The 22,714-nt window shown below is 44.8% G+C and overlaps 1 protein-coding gene across 1 annotated transcript in view; it reads right to left on the reverse strand.

The window, feature by feature from the left end:
* Positions 1-9,508: 9,508 nt before the first annotated feature.
* KCNK3 (potassium two pore domain channel subfamily K member 3) overlaps positions 9,509-22,714 on the reverse strand; it is a 113,437-nt gene continuing 100,231 nt past the window's right edge. Inside the window, exon 2 of the mRNA XM_060250600.1 lies at positions 9,509-11,088. Coding sequence (XP_060106583.1) covers positions 10,181-11,088 — 908 coding nt within the window. The 3' untranslated portion in view covers positions 9,509-10,180. The remainder of the gene's footprint in view (positions 11,089-22,714) is intronic.

Genomic DNA, 22,714 nt, shown 5'->3' on the forward strand with positions numbered 1-22,714 from the left:
ATATGCACAACGAAAGTACTGTGATTATGCTTGATGTGCAGAAGCTGGTGGAATTAGGAATCAACTAGAAACAAGTGAGAGAAAATAGCAAGAGTTATTGGCAAGTATCTTTACACAAAACTTCCTCCAGCCTAAGCAATCTTCCCTATAGAGCCTTCCTCTATTCTAAGTGGCTCGTCCATTGATGGAAGAGCCATTTCACAGAACGAAAGGCTCTTTAGGCTAGGGAAGGCTTTTCACTTTGCTCAACTGGATGGTAGGATGCATGCCATTCCTGCTCCAACCCTATCCTACATTGGCTGCCTTCTAAACAGCTGTAAACCCCACAACATGAATCAGGTCATGTGTGATGCATTCTTGAAAACCAATGGGATTCAATGCATTGAGAGACTCATTTCTCCCACTGATTTCAACTTAATTTCAGGGAGATTCAGATTTCTGCTCTACAAAGGAGCCCATTAGTTCATGTGCTAAGGATAATCAGAGCCATTTCACAGATTCCCCATAGTGTAAGCAGGGTATATGCGCAAGATGGCTGTAGGTAGCTTTAATAAGGACACACAAAGAGCCTTACTGGATCAAAAACCCATCCATTGTCTGTTACCATAGTTCCAACAAGATTCTTCTAGGAAGCTCACAAATAGGGCACACCATAGTAATCATCAAAGAGGAGAAATTATAGAGCTCTGCATCCACAAAACCAGATGATGAAGGAGTCAGGTATGTTAAGGTTTACACCAGAAACATCTTGCCACTAACTCAAATGAGCCGGCAAGATCTCAGATTTGTGCAGGATCATGTGGTATTAATTGGCGGAATCTTCAGGACCTAATGGCAGGAAGGGGGAAATAAAGTTGAGATGTCCTCTCTCCTTCCCAATGTAGCAGAAAACGTTCACATATTTTAAAAAAACCTGTCCAAAAACAAAGGCACAAGATGGTGATCAAGGAGAGCTGATAGAAGAGGCAGCGAAGGAAAAAACAAGAACATCTGCATATCTGAGAAAGGTCTTGCCATTGGGAGTTGACCATGCTCTTAGTCTAGTTCCATCATCCAGGCAATTCATTAGTTTGTGCACAACTCTCCATGTACAATGGTCAGATGCCTTACTACAGAACACAGAGAATGGGCCAGAAAAGTCTAGGATACAATTTCAGTCCCACAGACAAAGAATCCTTGAGTTGCAGGGCTCTCAAGTAGACATTTCTTGGCTGGGGCAAATAGTAGGCAGTTCTCCACTTCCCTCCCCACTGAAGCAAATGACCATACTCTTATTTGGAGTAAATGATGATACTCTTATTTGGTTGTGTGAATTGGCCTTTAAAAATCTCATTTTGGATTTGGTGCATGGTCAAAGTGACTGTTGCAATTTAGAAGAAGTTGTCTTTTGACAAATACTGTATGAAGGCAACACAGCCTACCATAAGTGACAGCAGGAAAGCCTCTTCTGGGAGCAGCCCTGATCTTTCATAGGACAAGGGAATCCCAAATGACCAGTTCTGTCCTACGGATCACACTTCCTTGCTGTAGTACCTCCATCTGGCCAAAGGTGGCACTCTGCCTTACAAAACTGTAGAAGTTCTGCCACCTTGCGATCCAGTGGGAAATACGCTAAGCAAATACTGATTATGGAATATTTCCTGTCTTGGTGTTCTGACCTTAATGCTAGGCATCAAAATAAGGAAGCAGCATAGTTTAAAATAGGAGCACAGTTTATTAAGTGCAGTTTAGGAATGGGCACGGACCAGAGAAATGGTGGTTTGTGGTTCACATGGTTGCCTGAACTGGTTCATGGTTCATTGGTTTGTTTGATTCAGGAGGTGTAAAACTCAACAGGAGTCTTCAGCATGCTCTCCTCCACCTGCCCTCCAAGTTTGGGGAAGATTGGATTTGGAATGTCCAAGTTATAGTCCCCTAAAGCAGGTGCCCCCAAGAAAGCTCAGCTTCAGCTCTCACCACTAACTTTTCTATCTTCATGTTGCAAAGTGAAAGCAGCAGGGTCAGGGTGTCTGTTCCTATAGAGCAGAATGGGAACTCTGTGATTGCCAGTCAAACTATGGACAACTGCTATGGGTGTTGGGCTCCCAGAAGTCCACCCTCAGTGTTGCTTAGGAATTTATTGAATCAGCGCCAGGCTGCCTGGAATAATAAACCACAAAAACAAACCAAATGAATCACCAGGGGCCAAACCAGTTTGGAACGAACAATGAATCTGCCCGATTCGTGCATTAATCACAACTCACGGATCAGTTCATGCCCATCTCTAGTGCAGTTCCTTTTCCTCCTGGAGTTGCAGTGACAACTTTCTTTCTCTCTGTTCCTGCTGAGATCAAGTCCTGGAGTGACCTACAGCAGTCTAAAACACTGGCCTGGATTAAAATGACAGAGTTATCAAAACACCACACTTGGCAGGTGAAATCATTTTCAACTCAGATTTGAAAGGAACTATCAAGGGAAGGCTCTGGCAAGAAGTATGATAACGTGTATGCTTTGAAGGAGGACAGGAATTCTAATAAAATCCTGCTGAAATATAGAACTCTTCTGCTAGCAGCAGCCAGGTAAGCCCATGTGACACCTGATATGTGGAAGGGCTTTAAGCAAGAAAGGTTGTTTGCAATAGTGCACAATTTTCCAGCATGCATTTGTGTTATACCACTGCTTCTGCACAATGGGAGTGTGCTTTCTTTGTGTATTTTTAAAAGAATAATTTTAAGAGTATGATACCCCCCAAAATGCCCATTTGCTGAATTAAGGTGTGGTGAATCTGACCTTTTTTGAGAGCTCTTCATAACCTCTGAAAATAAAAGTCAGAAATCCTATGTGAATGTCCTTATGAACAAACCCCATTGAACAAAGGCTAATTCCAAGACAGCTTAGGTAGCATTAGGCAGCATGGTGAAAGAAAAATAAGAGACAATCACAAAGTCAAAGTGTAAAAGGAACCACTAATACCCAAAGTGTTTTCAGTTATTTGGGGAATTCTAAAAATTTCACTGAAAAGAAATCCAGTGATAATAGGTGATAACATAAATTTTATCATTGCTTGAAAAAATGAGATACATTATTTTAATTACGTTTCTAACACTGGATTTTTAAATCATTAGATTTCCAAGACATATGAGCCCCAGGGATACACTGGATGTTAATGATAATTGATTTTGCATCCATTCACTATTGTGATTTCACCCTCTCTTCCCCTGCTTGTTATTATATGATTCCTGATTAGCTAGAAGCAAAAGGAGAAAAGGACCCAAGCCAGGCCAAAAATCAAAAAGTGTGATTTTTTTTATTTTTAGCCTGGCTAGGGTCCTTTTCTCCTTCTGCTTCTAGCTAACCAGGAATCATATAATAACAATTGCATCATGATGCCTATGTAGCCAATCTGATTTGGCTATATGATGACATCACTATGGCAAACAAAGCCAATTGAGAGTGAGGACAAATTGAGAGTGAAGGCACTGGACTAGTCCTGTGGATGATCCCATTCAGGTCATTTATTACCCTTATGTGTATGCTTTGAAGGAGGGCAGGAATTTTAATAAAATCTTGTTTGGCTTTTCTTTTTGCAGCCCCCTAAAAACAACAAAAGGGAGACACTTTGCCCCACTGACAACATTTCAAGAAAAGCACTCAGCTTTTGACTTAGCACTAACTGATTTCAAGTGAATTTTTAGACTTCCTGTGGATATAGTAAGGAAACAAAGAAAAATATTCTAAACATATTTTGCAACAGTTGATCAGACATAAGTGTGTGTTTGTGCAAATGTATATGCAATGCATATACCTTTCATGGGGCACAAAGACTCCTGCCTTCTCCCTCACTTCTTTTTTCCTAAGCTGAAATGGCTCTGGGGTAAGTTATCTCCCTAATTTTGGATCAGCAAGTCAGGTCTCAGAAACCAAACCTGACTCTCCAAAAAAAGTATCATGTAGTTTGGTCCATGTTGCAAGACAGGAATCATCACAGGCCACTTTGCACACTTTCTTATCTGTCTAGGCAGTTAGAATAATCTCTATATCACCTTACTCCATAGTTGTATGCTACAAATGGCTGATTATCTTTTTTTTTTAGAACCACGACATCTGAATGCTCATCACAGACCATTTCACACAGTGCATGGCAAGAAACCCAGAGCCACTACTGTGTATTCTTGGACTGGGTGTCTCAGCTGTTCCCATCTCTCTGGCACACGTATCTTTATTAGAAATGGCTTGGATCTTATCAGTGTGCTCCATGTGAGCTAGTCTCTGCTTCCCCTATTCTGCTGAAACTTCCATGTGCACAAGGGCCCACTAAAAACCATTCCTCTTTCAATAAAGTTTTAGTGGAAGAAGAATGCTCCATGGCAGGCACTAGCTCTCATGGAATTCATTCATAGGATCCAAGACACTGAGATTCCTGAGGGCTTCGATGTCATGCTCACTCAGAGGTGTTTGTGACAACTCCATGCCTTGATCCAGGTCCAGTATTTCAGACTCTGCTGGGTTAAGTACATGCTAGTCCTCTCCACGACTAAAGCAAATTCTGCAAATGACTTAATTCAGTTGCAATTCTATGCATAAACAATATAAATGCAGTGTTTAAAACCTATGCTCATTAGTAAGAGTTCTGATTCTCGTTAGTAAGAGTTCTTTCACAGTTTTAAGTGTACAAATTCCAGAACAGAAATAGTGAATGCCTGCAAATGTTTCCTTCATTGTTCAACTTTCACACGCATATGTAGTAAAAAGGAATACTGCAGTATGAATTACCTTGATCTTCGTTGCCAGCAACACATCCTTAACCTTAAGAATCTTTGCTAGCTCCTTCATGGCTGCCCTTCCCAGTCTCAGACTCCTTCTGACTTATAGGTTGCCATCTCCCTTTCCATCGATAATGGAGCCAAAAGATAGAAAATCTAACAATTTCAGTTTCTTGCGTATATTAGCTTTAGGCTTTTATGACGCTATGTAGCCAATCTGATTTGAGTCAGCATTTAGCCTACCTTTGGTGTCCAGGATCAGCCCTGGAAGATGTGAAAGAATATATAAAGAAAACCATGCTTTTGAGCACATGGGTAAAAACAGCCCTTGCACATCTGGGATTTGATGCAAAAGTATCCAAGAAAGCTTGAACCCTGGCAACCAATTCTCATTTGTTAAAATTAAGCCCTGGTTAAACTGCACGGCAGAGATTATTCTCTGCCTTTCCTTACTCACATGTAACACAACAAGTCACCAGGAATTTTTTTTCTTGCAATCCATGACTGCTTACCAACTGGGACTGTTTGTCAACGGAGAGTGTACAGTACCAGGCAGGCAGCAATGTGGTAGGAGGGTAGCAATGCAATCCTAAACAGAGTTACACCCTTCTAAATCCACTGAAGCCAGCAGGTGCAGAAGGGTGCAGTTCTGTTTAGGATTGCACCGTAAAAGACATTTGCATTTTGTTAACATGAATGGATAAGAGGTTGGTTGATTGTCATTTTTAATTGTGCTGGATTGTGAGTTGCACCGAGCACATCTTGCATCTTTTTTGTCATCTTTTCCAAAGGAGTTTCCCCCTCCACCTTTTTACTGCTTTGCCATCCCAGACCCAGACCTGTGGCCCAATGAGGCATCCTGGAGTCTCTGTCTGCCACTCAAAAGTTTTTTTTTCTTTGTGTACGTGACGCTGGGTGGGTTACCTCCATCACAACAGGCAGGGTCATGTGGGCAAAATAAAAAAATAGCAAAAGCTTTAGCCTAAGACGGTCTTAGCCTGATTTGTTTGCTGATGCATGAGCCAGTTTTAGCCAGGAAGCATGGCTATCCTGCGCTCTCTCTCTCTCTCTCTCTCTCTCTCTTTGCTTTCTTTCTGCTCCCCTGCCTTCTGCTCATGTTAGCAGGATGGAAGGGAAATGAAAGAATGTTTTAGAGCAAGCTAATGCTCTTAGCTTTGAAACAAGCCATCATAACCATTGATCAAGGGGCAGCAGGCAAGGGGAGAAGTCTGGAACCTGCTTAGGGAAGCCGAGAAATAGGAAAGGAAACTGCTCAACATGGTTAAGTGTTCTGCTGGTAATTTTTAGTCAGTCATTGTCTCTGCTCCTTTCCTGGCTCAACCCACATACCGACTGACATTTTCATGTTGCTTTCCTAGACCATAATATCTCAAGCTCCAGCAAGGTGAGTCACATTGACCTCTCCTTCTACATTGTTAGCGGCAACTGATTGGACTACTCTGCAAGGTTGGCAGGGTGCCCTTCTTAAAATCAGAGCCCGTGAATATCAGGAATGGAAGAAAATGTCTTTTGCTTGGGGACACTGTCATACCTTTCTAAAAATAGGCCAAAGACCAAAGAAAGACCAATTCACATAGCCATTTGAGTGGATACTCCTTTTATGACAAATCACTGGATTGTTTCAGTCTGTCTCCAGATCATGAGTCATGGTGGTCTTTAAAGGCTGATGGAGCTGACATTTGAAGATGTTTCAAAACCATGACAAGACCTCTTCCTTGTGAAGTGCGACCTGTTGAGGATAGGGGGAGTATCCAAGTGATATGATAGACAGTTTGCCCTTTTGAGGACTTCACTTACTAACATCTCCAGCAAGAGGGAAAACCTTTCTTAGGTAAGAAGTATATGATAAAAAGATTGTGGACAATCATGTATTTAAATGATCCATGCCTATTCACAATATAACAAAGCTCAGAGAAGGGGTCTTCAATGTTAAACTTGTGGGCACTTAAGGAATTTTTGAGAATGGGTGCCATTACAAAGTGGCTGCCATGAGACTCAAATACAAAATTATGGGAGTTTTCAAACCATGGTTCTATGGTTTGCTTTGGTTCCATGATGGGGGCAACTTTTTCTTCATGGGCAATTTCTGCAGACATAAAGCCAGTGATACCTGCAATCTTCAGTATTACCCATCCCAATGAAATGGAAGAAAGACAGGAGTGGCTCTTTGCATTGTAGAGAGGTATTTTGGAGAAGAAGAAGAAGAAGAAGAAGAAGAAGAAGAAGAAGAAGAAGAAGAAGAAGAAGAAGAAGAAGAAGAAGAAGAAGAAGAAGAAGAAGAAGAAGAAGAAGAAGAAGAAGAAGAAGAAGAAGAAGAAGAAGAAGAAGAAGAAGAAGAAGAAGAAGAAGATGATGACAACATTGGATTTATATTCCACCCTCCACTCAAGAATCTCAGAGTGGCTCACAATCTCCTTTATCTTCCTCCCCCACAACAGACACCCTGCGAGGTGGGTGGGGCTGAGAGGACTCTCACAGCAGCTGCCCTTTCAAGGACAACCTCTGCCAGAACTATGGCTGACCCAAGGCCATTCCAAGCAGGTGCAAGTGGAGGAGTGGGAAATCAAACCCGGTTCTCCCAGATAAGAGTCTGCACACTTAACCACTACACCAAACTAACTCTCAAGCTAAGAGAACTAAGGGAACACCAGAAATTTCATCAGCAGGTGTCATGTTAGGAATCACTAGGGTTGCCAGGTCCTTTCGGTGGGAATTTGGGGGGATTCCAGGGATGGCTGGTGACATCACGTGATGTTCCCATTGCAATGACATCACCCAGCAGTGACATCATCAAGTTGTGGACATCGTGCAGGGGATGCTTTGGTTTTTAGGCAAACTCGATAGTTAAATTGGGATAGTTAAACTATAGAGTTTGTCCAAAAACCAGAGCATCCCCATGAGACATCCCTGACATGGTGATGTCACTGCCGGGTGATTTCATTGCATTGGGAAGAGAAGCCCCCAGAAACTGGGGAATTCCTTGCTGGGACCTGAGGACTGGCAACTCTAGCACTGGCTTTGAGGAACAATGGTTGCTCAGTGATAGAACCCTTGACTGCCTGCCAAAAATCCCAGGTTAGAGTTCTTGTATCTCCAGTTGGAAGGATCTCCAGTGAGCAGTGTTGAGCAGTGTTGGGAAGACCCTTGTTTGCAAGAGAGCAGCCAGAGTACATAATACTGAGTCCTGTGGGCCTACAGTCTGTCACAGTGTAAGACTGTATGTATTTTACATCAGATTCACTCATGGATTTATTGTTGAGAGGCACAAACTCATTGATTTGATGTCCCTTTCCCAATCTCTACAGTAAAGAAACTCCAGCCATTATTGTGCCATTTTGATGGGGACATAGTAGAATATTGGGAAGTTGGAGCTGTCAGTTACTAGAGAAGATGGTGAGCAATTTACATGAGAACATGAAGCTGCCTTGTACTGAGTCAGACCATTCATCTATCAAGGTCAGCATTGTCTACTCTGACTTGCAGCAGCTCTCCCACGTCTCAAGAGATCTTTCACATCCCCTGTTACTTGATCCTTCTTTAATCTGGAGATGCTGGGACTTGAACCTGGGATCTTCTCAATACCAAGCAGACGCTCTACCACTGAGCCACAGCCCATCTCAGGAAAGACTCAGTAGCTCTTAAGGCCTGCCAGAACACTGACATGCTAGTTTTCTATATTTGGGATGTTTTTATAAACAGGCAAAGATGCTGTCTGAAATGGGACCATTCTGCAAAAACTGTGTCCTTAGGTTCTTCTAATGATGTGCATCAACTCGGAGAGAAGCAGATGGAAGAATCCATCCCTCAGCAAGAATACTAGCAGTGATTGTGCAAATGAATCCAGAGGTCATGGGTTCGCAAAGGCTAACAACAGGGAGCTGTTTCATAGAGGTGGCTTTCTAACACAAGTACCTGGCCCATGTCAACTGGTGGAGATGTAGGTCTAACAAAAGTGAAAAGCAGGTTTCTCTCAGGCAAGCTGAATGCATACCTGGCTAATCCTCACCTGCTTTGAATGGGTATTATAGCTCATCTTAGGTCAGAAAATCCCCAGTTCAATTGAAATATGTTCTGCCCTTACGTCACATCAGACTTCTCTGGCACAACGGTGTGCAGATGCCACACCAGGACATTGTGATGAACTTGAACATTCAAACATGGCCAGCTCAAGCTGCAAATGCTGGGAAAAGACAGATTTGAGAAGGAAGGGCACTCCCATTTTGAACCTCTGCAGATGGCACAGAGAAGGAGAGAGGGACCAAGAAAGGGAGGGAGGGAAGGGATAATCATGAGACCCATTCACTAGATGTGGGGAGTGTTCGAGGGGTAATGTCCTCCAGCATGAAATTTTCAGTAGTGGACCCGCATGCAAGAAAGGGGCAAGGATAGGCCCATAGACATGTGTAGCATACAGACACCCTCACAAAAGCACATACACAATCAGGGCTGCTTTGTACACTTTGGCACCCTGGAACCTATTCCTGAGTGAAAGATACAGAACAGCAGTGTTCCGTGTGAAGAGAACACAGTCATTACAATGCAACTTTTGCTGAGCTGAAGCTCAGCTCCTTATACAAAATTACCAGCATTTAAAGACATGTGGGCCATTCCTACCTGATGCTATTTGCACACGTTCTTTTCCCAGGAACAGATTCCTCATCCTCTGAAAGTTGCACACGAAACCCACTTACGTACCAGTGAGGGTCAAGAGAGAGTGTACTTTGCAGCTTAAATTGAGGGGAGACCAAGAGAATGGAGTGGGAAAGTGCTGTGTTCATGACCCCCCCTCCCCAAGACACACACATGCATTTTTACTGGACTGTGATGAGAAGAACTGCTACATCCTTCCCTCAGTCCTCAGAGGTATACGTCTAGACGCAAACACTCAGCTCGTGAGAGCCATCCCCCACCCTATCCAGTGCTCCCGTGAGGGTACAAAAATTTATTTTCAAGTTTCACATTTTTTGTGGAGTTGCTGCAGAAAGAAAGTTTAGAAGTTCAACCAACCTGAACAGTGTGAAAAAAAAGCTCCTGTCCAGGGGAAAACAGGTGCACAAGGTGTACCCCCTCAGAGGGGTAACCGCCCTTTCCCCCACCCATCTTGATCCACATGGGAAGACTACTGAACCCACCCGTAGCTCACTCTGTAGAGATCTGGGTAGCTCAGTTCTCCATTGTGATAGCCAGGATGGCCAACCTATTTGCTTAGTCCATCTGTCTATGCACTTCCTTTCATGGTTCACACACCACCCAAGATCCATGCTTTTTCTTCCCGTTTGAAAGTATTGGTATAAAGTCTAGGTTTGGTTGTCACCTTTTTCCTCTGCCTGTTTTTTTTAAATTTGTAATTTGTCTGTCTCCACTAGTTTCCTTCCTTGCTCTGCAGTTAAGGATTGTCTTTAAAGAGTTCCTTGATTTCACACAGAGCTACGGCGCTTCATAAGTCCCGGGAAAGCCGACAAGCTATGAAGTCCTGTGGAAACAGAGCTTATGGCTGAACGCTGGGTGTTGCAGAAACATCTGTTGGACGGTGTCTCAGGGTAGTGGCCAGGTGAGGAATGGCTCTGTTCCATGCAGGTGTCTGAGGTGGAGAGGTCTCTGGGGATGATCATAGGGATGGAGTACTGCAGCTTCTCCCGGCTCTTGTACCAGAGGCAGGAGCACATGGACTGGAAGTGGAGAACCTCAGCGTAGACATTCCGGAACCCCCCTCGGCCACTGCCGCTCCCCCCTCCCATACCACCCCCAAGTGCGGCAGAGGTCGAGGAAGCCATTGTGTCCGTGGTGTGGACGCTGCTGGCCTGCCCGTTGCGATTGAGCAGGGCCCGGTGCTCAGCATCCCGCTTCTCATCCTCAGCATTCATAGTCATAAAACGGAGCACCACCAAGTTGAGGAAGGCCCCGATGACAGTCAGCCCAGTTAAGATGTAAATAAAGCTGAAGGCCACATATTGGGGCTGGGTCTGGAGGGCATGCTCCTTCTGAAGGGCCACATAGTCCCCAAAGCCGATGGTGGTGAGGGTGATAAAGCAATAATAATAGGCCTGGAAGAAGGTCCATCGCTCATAGTAGGAGAACGCCGCAGCTCCAATGCAAAGCGTGCTAATGCAGGAGAAGAACCCAATGGTGACCATGTTGGCCATGGACACTTCTGGCCGCCTCATGCCAAGGCACTTCTTGATACGGTGGAGGAGGTATCTCACAAAAGTGTTGATCCTCTCACCCAAGCTCTGGAACATTACCAGGGTAAGGGGGATTCCCAGCAGGGCATAGAACATACAGAAGACTTTCCCACCATCGGTGCTGGGGGCTGCATGGCCGTACCCTAGGGAAGAAAGACACAAAGCACAAGCAATGTGGTCAGTACCACTTGATAGATAACCGGTATCATCTGTACACTGAGGAAGGAGTCTCCCCTCCTTGCTTGATAGCTGGTGGGTCCTGCTTCCTCCTCATTCATTATGGTGGTTTGGAAAGAATGGAGAGGAGTCACAGCTGGATGGCTACTGTGGCCTGCAAACTCAGTGGTGTGGCAATCTGTGCCAAGGTCCTCTTCTGGTCCACATGCTCCTGCTTTTGGTACAAGAGCCAGGAGAAGCTACAAATACTCCTTCCCTATGATACTACCCACAAACCCCTGTCAGCACACCCTGGACACACACAGAGCCACACCAAGAAGTCTGCAGGCCAGAGCTACTCCTACCTAACCCACGGCAAGCAGCTGCAGATGTTTGGTCAATGAAGGAAGGACCAATCAGGGTGGAGAATGAGGGAACTCAGAGGGGAGACTATTGTGGGACAATTGCAGAGGGAACAGGATGCTGGCGGGATAATTGGAACAGACTTGGGGAGAATATGGGGAAAAGCAGGGGTGGTGAAGTAGGCCAGTAGAGGGAAGCTCTGGAAGTCTGGGTGGCTATGGGCCACTGGTGTGATCTGATCTCTCTTTCCCAACATCCAAGCCCAACCTAATCTCCTGCTGATAGACTCCCTCCACTTCTAAGAATATTGTTCATCTGGGAATTGGAAGTCAACATCATTTTCCCACCCTTGAGCAAAGGGATTTGTGGATTGTTTTCCCATAGACTTTATATGCCACATTTTTTGTACCTGATCCACACTTTCCCACCCATGTTTCCCCAGCACTGAGGCACACCACATTCATACGCAAAAGGATACATGGATATTTCCCCAGTTCCCTGCAGAAACCTCAGCCACCTCCATTTCAGTGGCCATATAGCCAGTTCATATTCTCTTCCATAATCCTACCCTCCCTTTTCCTCAGTCAGAGAGGGGGCAGTCCTCTTCTGGCTGTGGGGAGTTTTGGTATGGTCCTTGGATTCCCTCACATCTATCAAATGTCGCCTTTGGGATTTAATCATCATTCTTTCCCCCAGGAGGAAGTCACATTTGTAGAGTGTGGGATCTGTGCAGCACCCAATGGGCTTAGAGAAGGTGATGCATCCATCCAACATATTCTAGGAAACAATCCAGCCACTCTTGCAGGGCACCAGTGCAACCCCAAAAACACAAACTGGTGTTTTATGCTAATATAATCCTTTCATGTTCCCAGATTGCTCAGCCATTGTCTGTTGATATGACACTTTAAAAGCCAGCACACTGCAGTCTGGTACGGGGTGCTCTGTTTCTGAGCTGGATGTTTAGATTTGGGGTAAAGTTCTTTGTGTCTCACTTTCCCCCAAGTATGATCTTATTTTTAAATTTCTTTTCCGGCTAGGGTTGGAAAGGAGCCTGAAGGTGGTGCCTGGAATTCTCCTGGAATTATAACTGATCAACCGGTATCAGTTCCCCTAGAACGACATGGCAGCTCTGTGACCATTACACAACTGCTGAACTCCTCCCCCCTCCCCGAACCCTGCCTTTCCCAGGCACCGCACCACAAATCTCCAGGAATTTTCCAAGCTGGAGTTGGCAACCCTATTTCCATCTGATATTCCAGTTCAACAGGTTTTCATTCATTCCTCAAGGTGCAATGGAAGTACAACATGCTCTAAGCACAATCAGTGATCACAAGCAATTGAAATTCAGGTTAAAGCTAGTCCAAAGCAGCATGCTCAGTGCCACCAAATGGCAATCGAAACAGCCACATCTTTACTAACATTATAAAAAAATAAATCAGAAAGAGGAAGTGTGGAAAGTGAATTCCATGCAAAGGAGCAACCACCCAGAAGGCCCTGCTCTTCATCAATACCTGCTGTGCTTCAAAGTGCAGAGGGTGGCACTTTGACAAGAACCCTCCTGGGTGAAATCAAGTGCATGCAGAAGCCATCTATGTTAGCTTCAGTGTCATCAGAGATTCAGAGAGTAATCTGCCTAGTCTCCTAGGAGAGGCTTCCCTTATTTAAAAAAAGGGATGCTGGAGATGCATGCAAGCAGAAAGGGCTGCCTAAAGCTTTTGTAAGCAAATCTGCAAAGCCAAGGAAAAAAGAAATAGCTCCTTGTTTGTCCTCCAGACAGCCATCTTAGAGACACAGAGACACTCAAATAGCACCGCTTTCCACTAGGGGGCTCTAGCATATCTTCTTGATGAGTCCCCAAAGGCCATGGCAGCTCCTGACCCCCTTCACAGCAGATGATTAGAAAATGTGCTTGTCGAAAGATCTCAGCAACCATGAAAATGAAAAGAGGTCAGATCATCTTTAAACCTGCCCAACAGCTACAAGGCGTAATTACAGATGGTTTTAAAGCCTAAGAGGATAATGTGACCTCAGAGAGAAAACGGGGGGGGGGGAGCAGAAAGGGGGGGAGAAGATCCTGTGCAATGCCGGTGAAAGAGCCTGCACATATGATGGCCTAACAACAGGGTTGCAGTTCCAGGTTGGGAAATTCCTGGAGATTAAGGGTGGAGCCTGTGGAAAGTTTGTGTAGGGAGAGACTTCAAAGTAGGGTTCCCAGCCTTCAGGTGGGGCCTAAAGATATCCTGATCAGCTGATTCCCAGGCTATAGAGGTCTGTTCCCCTGGAGAAAAAGGCTTCTTTTGGAGGGTATGGCTTAACACTGAGGTTTTTCAACTTCCCAAGCCTTGTCTTCCCTAGGCTTCACCACCAAATCTCCAGGAATTTTCCAGTTTGACGTTGGCACCCCTAAGTGGGATATAATGTCATAGAATTCACTCTCCAAGACAACCAGTTTTAATCTGGACTAGCTTTAACCTCTGTCGTCTGGAGATCTGCTGCAATTCCAGGTGATCACCAGGCCCTGCTTGGAGGTTGGCCACCCTACCTCTCAAAGTCGCCATATTCCGCCCTAAAGGACAGCAAAGGCTGGAGCCCAGAAGTCCCCAGCCTTTTTAAAATGCTTTGGGATTTTGAGGCAAGGTAATGGGCATCCTTACAGAATGACTACCACATAGGGTTGCCAAGTCCCTCTGCCGCTGCAACACTCTAGCATTTATGGTAAAAACTCTATGGTACTACAGAGTTTTACCGCAAATTCTAGAGTATCCCTGGCATCACGTGCCTGGCACAATGATATCACTTCTGGGTGATGTCATTGTGCGGGGCATGTCACGCAATGACAGGGCCCCTTGGGGCGAGGATCCCCCTGGTGGCCTGCTCCATGCTTCCGGGTTGGGGCTCCCCAAACTGGGGGATGCCTGCCCTCTGCAGGAGCTTGGTAGCCCTACTACCACAGCAAGCAGGACCAGCAACAAAATGACTGCTAGGGGGGGATCACAAAACAGTGGGAAGTTCCAAGCCAAGCATTCTCCCCATGGTAGAGGAAGCTATTTCTGTATTGATGCACCCTGCAGACCCAAAGGTGATATCTCCTAGGTTCCTCTGAAACACCTCCTGAGATGGAAGACAGCCTGGATTGGTTCTTTGTGTTGAAAAAAAAAAGCATTTCAGGGAAGAAGCAAATGGGCATCAGGAAACACATTAGTGAGAGCACTATGGTGCCCGTGGGTGCCATGTTGGGGATTGCTGCCATAGCCCATCCAGCAAGTGGCTAGAAAGACATTTCTATTGCTTTCCCACCCATACCTCTTGTGTGCCACCCTGAGTGCCTTGGAGGGAAGGTGGGATAAAAAATGTGATAATTTAGAGAATCTCATTCACTCTCGCCCATTCTTCTTCACATCATTATCCTCATCATGAAAGGATTATATTCAAAGAGGTGGGCTGATCTGGAAGCAGTATGTAATTGATTCTCCACCATGTGCATTCATTTACTTATACACACCCCTTTCTGTGAAATTCCACTAATGTTAATATAATCCTTTTAACTTGCCTCCAATTCCGATTTCCTACAGATGTTTCATCTAAGCAAAAGCATTCACAGGTCTGTCGTTCTCTGTGGTCTTCTCAGCCCCTGCCCCTCCCTCCAGCCCAAGCAATTCAAATTCTTTCAGAAGCTCTGTAAGTTTCTCAAATTCTGTTTCACCATCCTTTGAGCTTCCTAAACACACCTCATCATTCTATTTTTATTTAAACAGTGCCATCTTTAATATATTAATTTTGAGACTCTCCCTTCCCAAGGAATTTGGGTAGGCTGCCATTTTTTAATGGCAAGCTAGATATTGATTTAAAAAAAAAATCCTGTAGATGAACACCTTTAGTGTGAATGCCAGAAGTGTGAATTCTGAGCATCTTTTAGTCTAGATTGCTTGCTCTGAATGAGTTTCCTAATCAATGTGGCATACATCAATATAACCAGTCTCACTCACTGGAAGGTTATAACCCTCAATATGCCCTTGCATTCAAATGAAGAGATCTTTGGCCAGGGTTGGCCCTGCCACTAGGCAAACTTCTGGGCCCCCCAGAATTGGAGCGCCCCCAATGTGACTCGGTGATGTTATCAGTGCAGGGGGGGGGTGCCAGAAATTAGCCTTGCCGACGCTGCCAGACAGTCTAGGGTCGGCCCTGTCTGACTATCAAAAGCTTGTACCTCTAAAGTTGGTTGGTCTTGAAGGTACTACTAGACTTTAATCTGGCTGTTCTACTGCAGACCAACCTGGCTACCCTCCAAAACTATGCCCATGTTGTGGCACATCCTTAACACACTGGTCATAAATAAAAGAGCAACTTCAGCAGTCATAGAATCATAGACCCCTCCAGGGTCATCTAGTCCAACCCTCTGCACAATGCAGGAAACTCACAAATACCTCCCCCTAAATTCACAGGATCTTCATTGCTGTCAGATGGCCATATAGCCTCTGTTTAAAAACCTCCAAGGAAGGAAAGCCCACCACCTCCCGAGGGAGTTTGTTCCACTGTGAAGATGACGTGACAATTACTGCGAAGTGATTCAGAGAATGTGCAGAGTGCAGGCAGACTGGCTTCCAGGCAGATTTAGAGCACCTGAGCTTCCTTTTCTGGGAAATATATCCTGGGTGGTATTGTGTGGAAAGGTCAGTCCAGCCTAGGCTTCCCAAACCTCCCGCTCTGGCGGGAGACTTCTGGGTTCGCAGCCTCATCTCCTGCTCTTCAAAACTCTGGAAGCGGGGGTGGGGGGTGGAGGGGGGGGAGAACATACCTTTAGGCTTCATGTTGTAGAGCTCCTGAGCCGTTTGCAAAATGTCTGCTCCTTTAAGGCTGGGCAGGAAGCAGGAAGCAGAAAGGGCTTCTGAGAAGGCCCCTCCCTTTCTTTGCTTTCATTTTCGCAGGAAGTAGAGTTGTCCGGAGGAAGATCTGGTAAGTGTGTGTGTGTGAGAGGGAGGGGGCAGGGGATTCCTTAGTTTGGAGGCCTTCCCCCCCTTTAGAAAGCGTGGGGGGGGGGAGGGAAATGTCTACTAGGCACTCTATTATTCCCTATGGAGAATGATTCCCATAGGGAATAATAGGAAATTGATCCGTGGGTATTGGGGGCTCTGGGGGGCTATTTTTTGAGGTAGAGGCACCACATTTTTAGTATAGCATCTAGTGCCTCTCCCCAAAATACCCCCCAAGTTTCAAAACGATTGGACCAAGGGTCCAATTCTATGAGCCCCAAAATATGGTGCCCCTATCCTTAATTATTTCCTATGGAAGAAAGGCATTTTAAAAGGTGTGCTGTCTCTTTAAATGTGATGGCAAGAACTCCCTTGGAGTTCAATTATGCTTGTCACATCCTTGTTCTTGGCTCCAGCCCCCAAAGTCTCCTGGCTCCACCCCCAAAGTCCCCAGATTTTTCTTTAATTGGACTTGGCAACCCTAGTCCAGCCTCAAACATCTCCTTTCTCAGTACTCTCTTTGTCCTCCTGTGAACCCTACACAGCAGCACAGATGCAGACAAGAGAGGTGGGGCAGTGGGGTGGGGAGAGGCTGGCTCCAGCCTGCATCTCCTTAGGGAAGGATGTATAGCCACACAACGTCTATGGGACAGAATCTTCTGCTAGGGGTGCTTTGGCCAAACACAGAGCCCCCAACCCTTTAATTCCCACATTAAGGATATGGGGTTGACGTTCCTTACAGGATGGGGGGGCACCAGGGAAGGGGAGAGGAGGCTGAATGAGCCCCACCCCCCAGCCCTGCAGGCAGTCTGACCTCATTTGGCCCCCTGATTTCAAGTTGTGCCATCAAGTTTGTTTAAGTGCAATGAGCGGAGATGGTTTTTTGCTTGGCATAGAACGGCACACAGAGAAAGGGAGAAAGCTATAAAAAGAAAAAGGGGCTGGAATGCATGCAGCTGCAGTCACCCTCCCGGTCTCTGACTCAGCATCAGCCCCTCACCAGCCTCCCCCGCCCCTGCCACAATAGTTCCAGCCCAGAGCTAGAGATGCCCCTAAATGTGATATGAAGTCAAATTCAAAGCAGGCTCCCAACCAAGCAGAAAAATAATAGTCTGAGGAATTTTGACCAAAAAAATTCTCCCATCCCAGAATTTAACCCTGAAAACTATTTCAGTGAGTGGATTCCACTGTGATAAGAGGCAGTAAAGAAAGGGGGCATTAGACCTTGCACAGAGTGCCTTAGTCTCATCCATGAGCAAACAATAATCCATTACCCACAGTGGATGTTGCAGTTGTGCAATTCAGAAATATGTATTTTAAAGCAATCAGTAGGAAGTAGAAAGAAGTAAGGACAGTTTTGTTAGGTCCCCAACATCTGAGATTCTAAGTCTTATGGCTCAGGGACTGGTGATGTCATGGGGTGTGGCCTGGTGATGTCACATTGAACAGCCAAGTAAAAGCAGTGTAGTATATGATATCAGTGAATACATAGTTATGTGTATTTGATAAGCCTCCTAGTTACCCTTCCAGCATACAGAATTACCTGCCCCCAGCTCCACTGTTGCACCAAGGGATTGAGAAGGAAAAAAATGACCTCCACCTAGTGACACTCTAGGCATTTGCCCTAGCCTGTATGGTAAAGACCACAAGAGAGGAGTCAGGAACCTTGAAGTTTGAGCAGCTGAAACATAGGTAGAACAAAATAGGTCTATTTATTGCAAAGTGCACAATAAATACAAATTGAAAATAGCATTTGTAGAATGTAGATAAAAACAAAGAGGTAGTGGTGTAACATCATATCCATTAAGAATCACATAAAGCAACAAATATAAGTTACACATACAATAACCACTAGACCAAACACATTTTGGCACAGAGGGCCTTCTTCAGTGGTCTAATACCAACACACACTACAAGCATAAAATATCTGTTCCAGGCAAGGCAATCAATAAAACAGTGTAGCTCCAAATAATAGTTATAAAGTTTTACTGTCAATCAGGCCTGCATATGTCAAAAGGCCCCACACCCATCAGAGATGGTAACTTTGTGCAACCATTTTCCTCTTGGCTGTTACTTTATTTACAGTGTGTGCCCACGTGCCAACCATAAGTGAAGGGAGAGACCATGGAAGGAAGCTTAGAGAGTCACCTGGAAGTGACATCACATCCTCTCTAAACTCTGCACTCCCTAGACATTACTCTCAAAAGTCCAGGCATTTGTCAAGGCAGTGTTGGAAACCTTCCTTTTTTAAACATTCGTACTGCACATATACACTGCGCTAGAAGACTTCTAGCGAAGACCATCCAGAAGCTACAGTTGGTACAGAGTGCTGCTGCCGGAATATTGAGTGGGTTTTAGGGACAAGATCACTCTAGTCTTAGCCATGTACACTGGCTCCCAATTTGCTTCCAGGCCCAATTCAAGTGCTAGTGTTGATCTTTAAAGCCCCATGGCTTGGGGCCAGCATAATTTAAAGACTGCTTACTCCTATACAAACCTACCTGATGACTCTTTAGAGGCCCTGATTTGGGTGCCCATAACACATAAGGCTACATGGGGGCTTTCTGTCATGGTGGCAAAACTTGGAATTCCTTTCTTCAGGAGATTCATCTGTCTTCCTCTAGAATTGTCTTCTGCCAACAAGTAAATACTTCCTTGTTTCATTTGGTGTCCCCTCACTTTTATTACCAAGGAAGACCACCTGGAAGTTTCAGCTGGTCCAGAACATAGCTCCCAGGTGGTTGTGAATACACATTGGCATTAGCCCTAGGCTTTGCCAACTTCAAGTGACACTGAATCTGGTTGCCACCCACAATATTCAGAAGGTTTTTAAAGAGAACCATGAGAAAATGATATTTGAGCAGCCCAACCATACACACATCAACTCATTTCATGAGTTATGTGTTAAGCAGCTCCCTAGCCCATGAACATAGTGCAAGAATACTGTGTGTGTGATTGCCACACAACATGCATCACATATGACTTTCTACATGAGTGTTCCTTTTTCATAGAAATTTTGTGACATGGGCAGAGGTCTTCAACTTCATTGCTAGGTGGGAATCAGAACCCAGATTCAACTACAGCACCACAACACACTTTGATCATAATGTATATCAGTTTCCATTTGGTCTATAATGAAGATTAAAAACCAGGCCATAGAAAAAGGCCTTACAATGTGATGTTCCTCAGGTTAGTGCTGTGACTAGCCATGTGGCACAAGAATTCTATAATGGGAAACATACAAAGGTGCTAAACCAGAGGTGGCCAAGCTGCAGCTCGGCAGCCACATGCGAATCTTTCACACATATTGTGTGGCTCTTGAAGCCCCCACCACCCCCATTGACCAGCTTGGAGAATTTTAAGTTCCTTTCTTTCCACCTCTCTCTCCCTTCCTGATCTATTTCCTTCCTTCCTTGCTGCTCTCAAACATCTGCCATTCATATCTTGCAGCTCTCAAACATCTAATGTTTATGCTATGTGGCTCTTACCCCTTGTGAAAGTTGATCACCAGGGAATTTAAGGGAAGAGGCAGCCTTAAAGGGAATGATTCCTTATGTAACAACCCTAGGCACCAGAGCAGTGATTCTCAACCTTTTTGGGATGGTGACCTGCAAGGCCAAATTTACTTGGTATGGGGACTCATCCAGAGCTGACCCAAGTGCTCTAGGCAACTATGACCTTGGCACCCATCTGATTCTGCATTCCATTTTCTACTGTGGCTAACCAGATATTTTTGAGAAACCAACAAAGGGCACTGCTGCCCCCACTATGAACCCCAAGGAAGTGGCATTTTGACATATACAGTCTTTGCATATGGTTACATTCCAGCCTTTGGCCACTTTCTCCTTCTTCATTATTCCCTATCATCCCTCTTAAGGTTCTACAAAACTGTCAGGGCATGTTTTACTTGATCAACATAGTATATGCAGTGAGGAAAAAAAATATCAACTAATGTATGACATGAAAGATACTGTTTCCAGGGTCAGCTCTCCATTATTCCCTATAATCCCTCGTAAAGTCCTAAGAAAATCATACTCATAACTGTCAGGACATGTTTCACTTGATCAACATGGTATATGAAATGAGGAAAAAATATCAACTAATGTATGGCATGGAAGATACTATTTCTAGGGTTAGTTCTTTGTTTCCAAAATACAAAAGAGAGCAATGGAAAGTGCAGGGCAGGAGTGGCCATTAGGGAGGGCTGACTGACAACCCACTTTCAGAGGTTCTGCAACCCACTTTTGAGTCCCAAACTACAGGCTGGGAAACACTGCCCAAGTGGTGGAAAACCTCTGAAAAGTTTTGTTCCAGTTGTTGGCCTGGTGGAGTGGGGATGCAGGGGTTGGGAGAGATTGATGAGGATGGAAGTCTCTACATTGCAGAAAGACTATTTGTGAGGTGATATGATTGCTGCCTTCTGATACCTAAAGGGATGCCATGCAGAAGATGGGGCACACATTTTTCAGTTGTGTTGGATGATAGGACTCAAACTAATGGAAACAAAGTACAGGAAAAGAGATTTCATCTAAATTGAAGAACTTATACCTTGAATAAAAGTTTGGTCTTTAAGGTGCTACTGGACTCTTATTTTATTCTGTTGCTTCAGATGGATTGAACTTTCTGACATTGAGGTGTGTTCAACACTGGAACAGCCTTCCTCATGAGGTGGTGAATTTGACATTGCTGGGGGGCTTTAAATATTGATTGGATACCTGCTTAGGGATATTATAGTTGCAGTTCATGCATTGGCAGGGGATTGGACTAGATGGCCCTGATGGTCCTTTCCAATGCTGAGATTAAACAAAATAAATATAAATAAAATAAGAGGAAGGCATCTGGTTTGCATTCAGAAGGCTCCAGGTTCAGTCCTTGCCATCTCCAGGGGAAAAAATCAGGTAGTAGTTGATATGAAAGACCTCTACTCTGAAGAACCACTGGCAATCAGAGTAGATCTTGATAAACCAGTGATCTGACTTGTTATGGCAGCTTTATGTGTTTTTGTGACTCAGCCCCACTACCTGCAGACTACCTCATAGATGAAGGCCAAGCAGCAAAGCTATTACAGTGCTTCCACAGGAGAAAGGACTACTGGAAGTTGCTGATGATAATACTGGGAAAGGAGGGTGATGGGTCACCAGTTTCTCTTTGGCAGCGCTTCCTTCTCAGAAGCTTCTCAACAGCTCTATGTTACGTTGTTTCCAAACATGGAGGAGAAGGAGGTTGGGGCCAGGCATTTTCAGTCCTGGCCCCAACCTGATGGAATCAGTTCCCTTTTGAGATCTGGGCCCTAGGTGGCTTATTAGCCTTCCGTAGGGCCTGTAAAACGGAGCTGTTCTGCCAGGCTTTTAGCTGAGGCTGCGGGCATCTGTTCTTGATCTGGTTGGCCTCCCCAGCCAGCACTGTCATCTGTGCTAGGAACTGGAATAAAAACTGCCATCCTTATGAGATATCATGATGTGAGATGGCTAGGTTGGGCAATATGTGATGCATGGTAATCTAAGTGCGGTTGAGTTGTCTGTTTTATTGTATTTTATTGTTTTATTATATGTTGTACTCCGCCCTGAGTCCTACAGGGAATGGGTGGAATAGAAATTTACTAAAATAAATAAATAAAGAAGAAGAAGATGATGATGATGATGAAGAAGAAGAAAGTACCAAGTAAATGTGGTAGAAATTTTGATCTGACAACCTCCTGGCAGTTGATCTGTGTGCCTCCTTCAGGATTAACTTTCTCTTCTCCCTTAATCCCTCTCGATTTAATAGACTTTCAAGTTGCAACCGGATTGGAGAAGAGAGCAAGGCACACATGGATTGTTCTTTAGATTTCTGATGCTTATTTGTTGCAGTTTCAGAAGATAAGCATGTTGGGCTGCAGTAGAAGAGTTAGATTCAAGTCCTGCAGCATCTCAGAAAACAAGGGGTTTTTTTGGGGGGGGGGGTAATAAGCTTTTGAGAGTCAGAGCCTCCTTTGTCAGATACCTGAGCAGATATCAGGCATCTGACAACGGGAGCTTTGATTCTTGAAAGCTCATACCAGATGATGTCTAAAGTGCTACTGGATTTAAATCTAGCTCTTATTTGTTGCAGTGAAAAGGACTGACATCAGGCCCCATAGGGCACCTTACCGGGGGAGGAGAAACACCTAAGTGCCACAATTCTGCCTCTGTCAAAGCCGATTACCACCATTACTAGCCACAGCTGAAGAAGGTAGGGGTGGGAGATAAAGCATACTTCAGCAGGTCAACTTAGGATCTTTTCTGGAGAGCCAGTTTGGTGT

This window comes from Heteronotia binoei, chromosome 1, assembly GCF_032191835.1.
Source record: "Heteronotia binoei isolate CCM8104 ecotype False Entrance Well chromosome 1, APGP_CSIRO_Hbin_v1, whole genome shotgun sequence".
Classification (NCBI taxonomy): domain Eukaryota; kingdom Metazoa; phylum Chordata; class Lepidosauria; order Squamata; family Gekkonidae; genus Heteronotia; species Heteronotia binoei.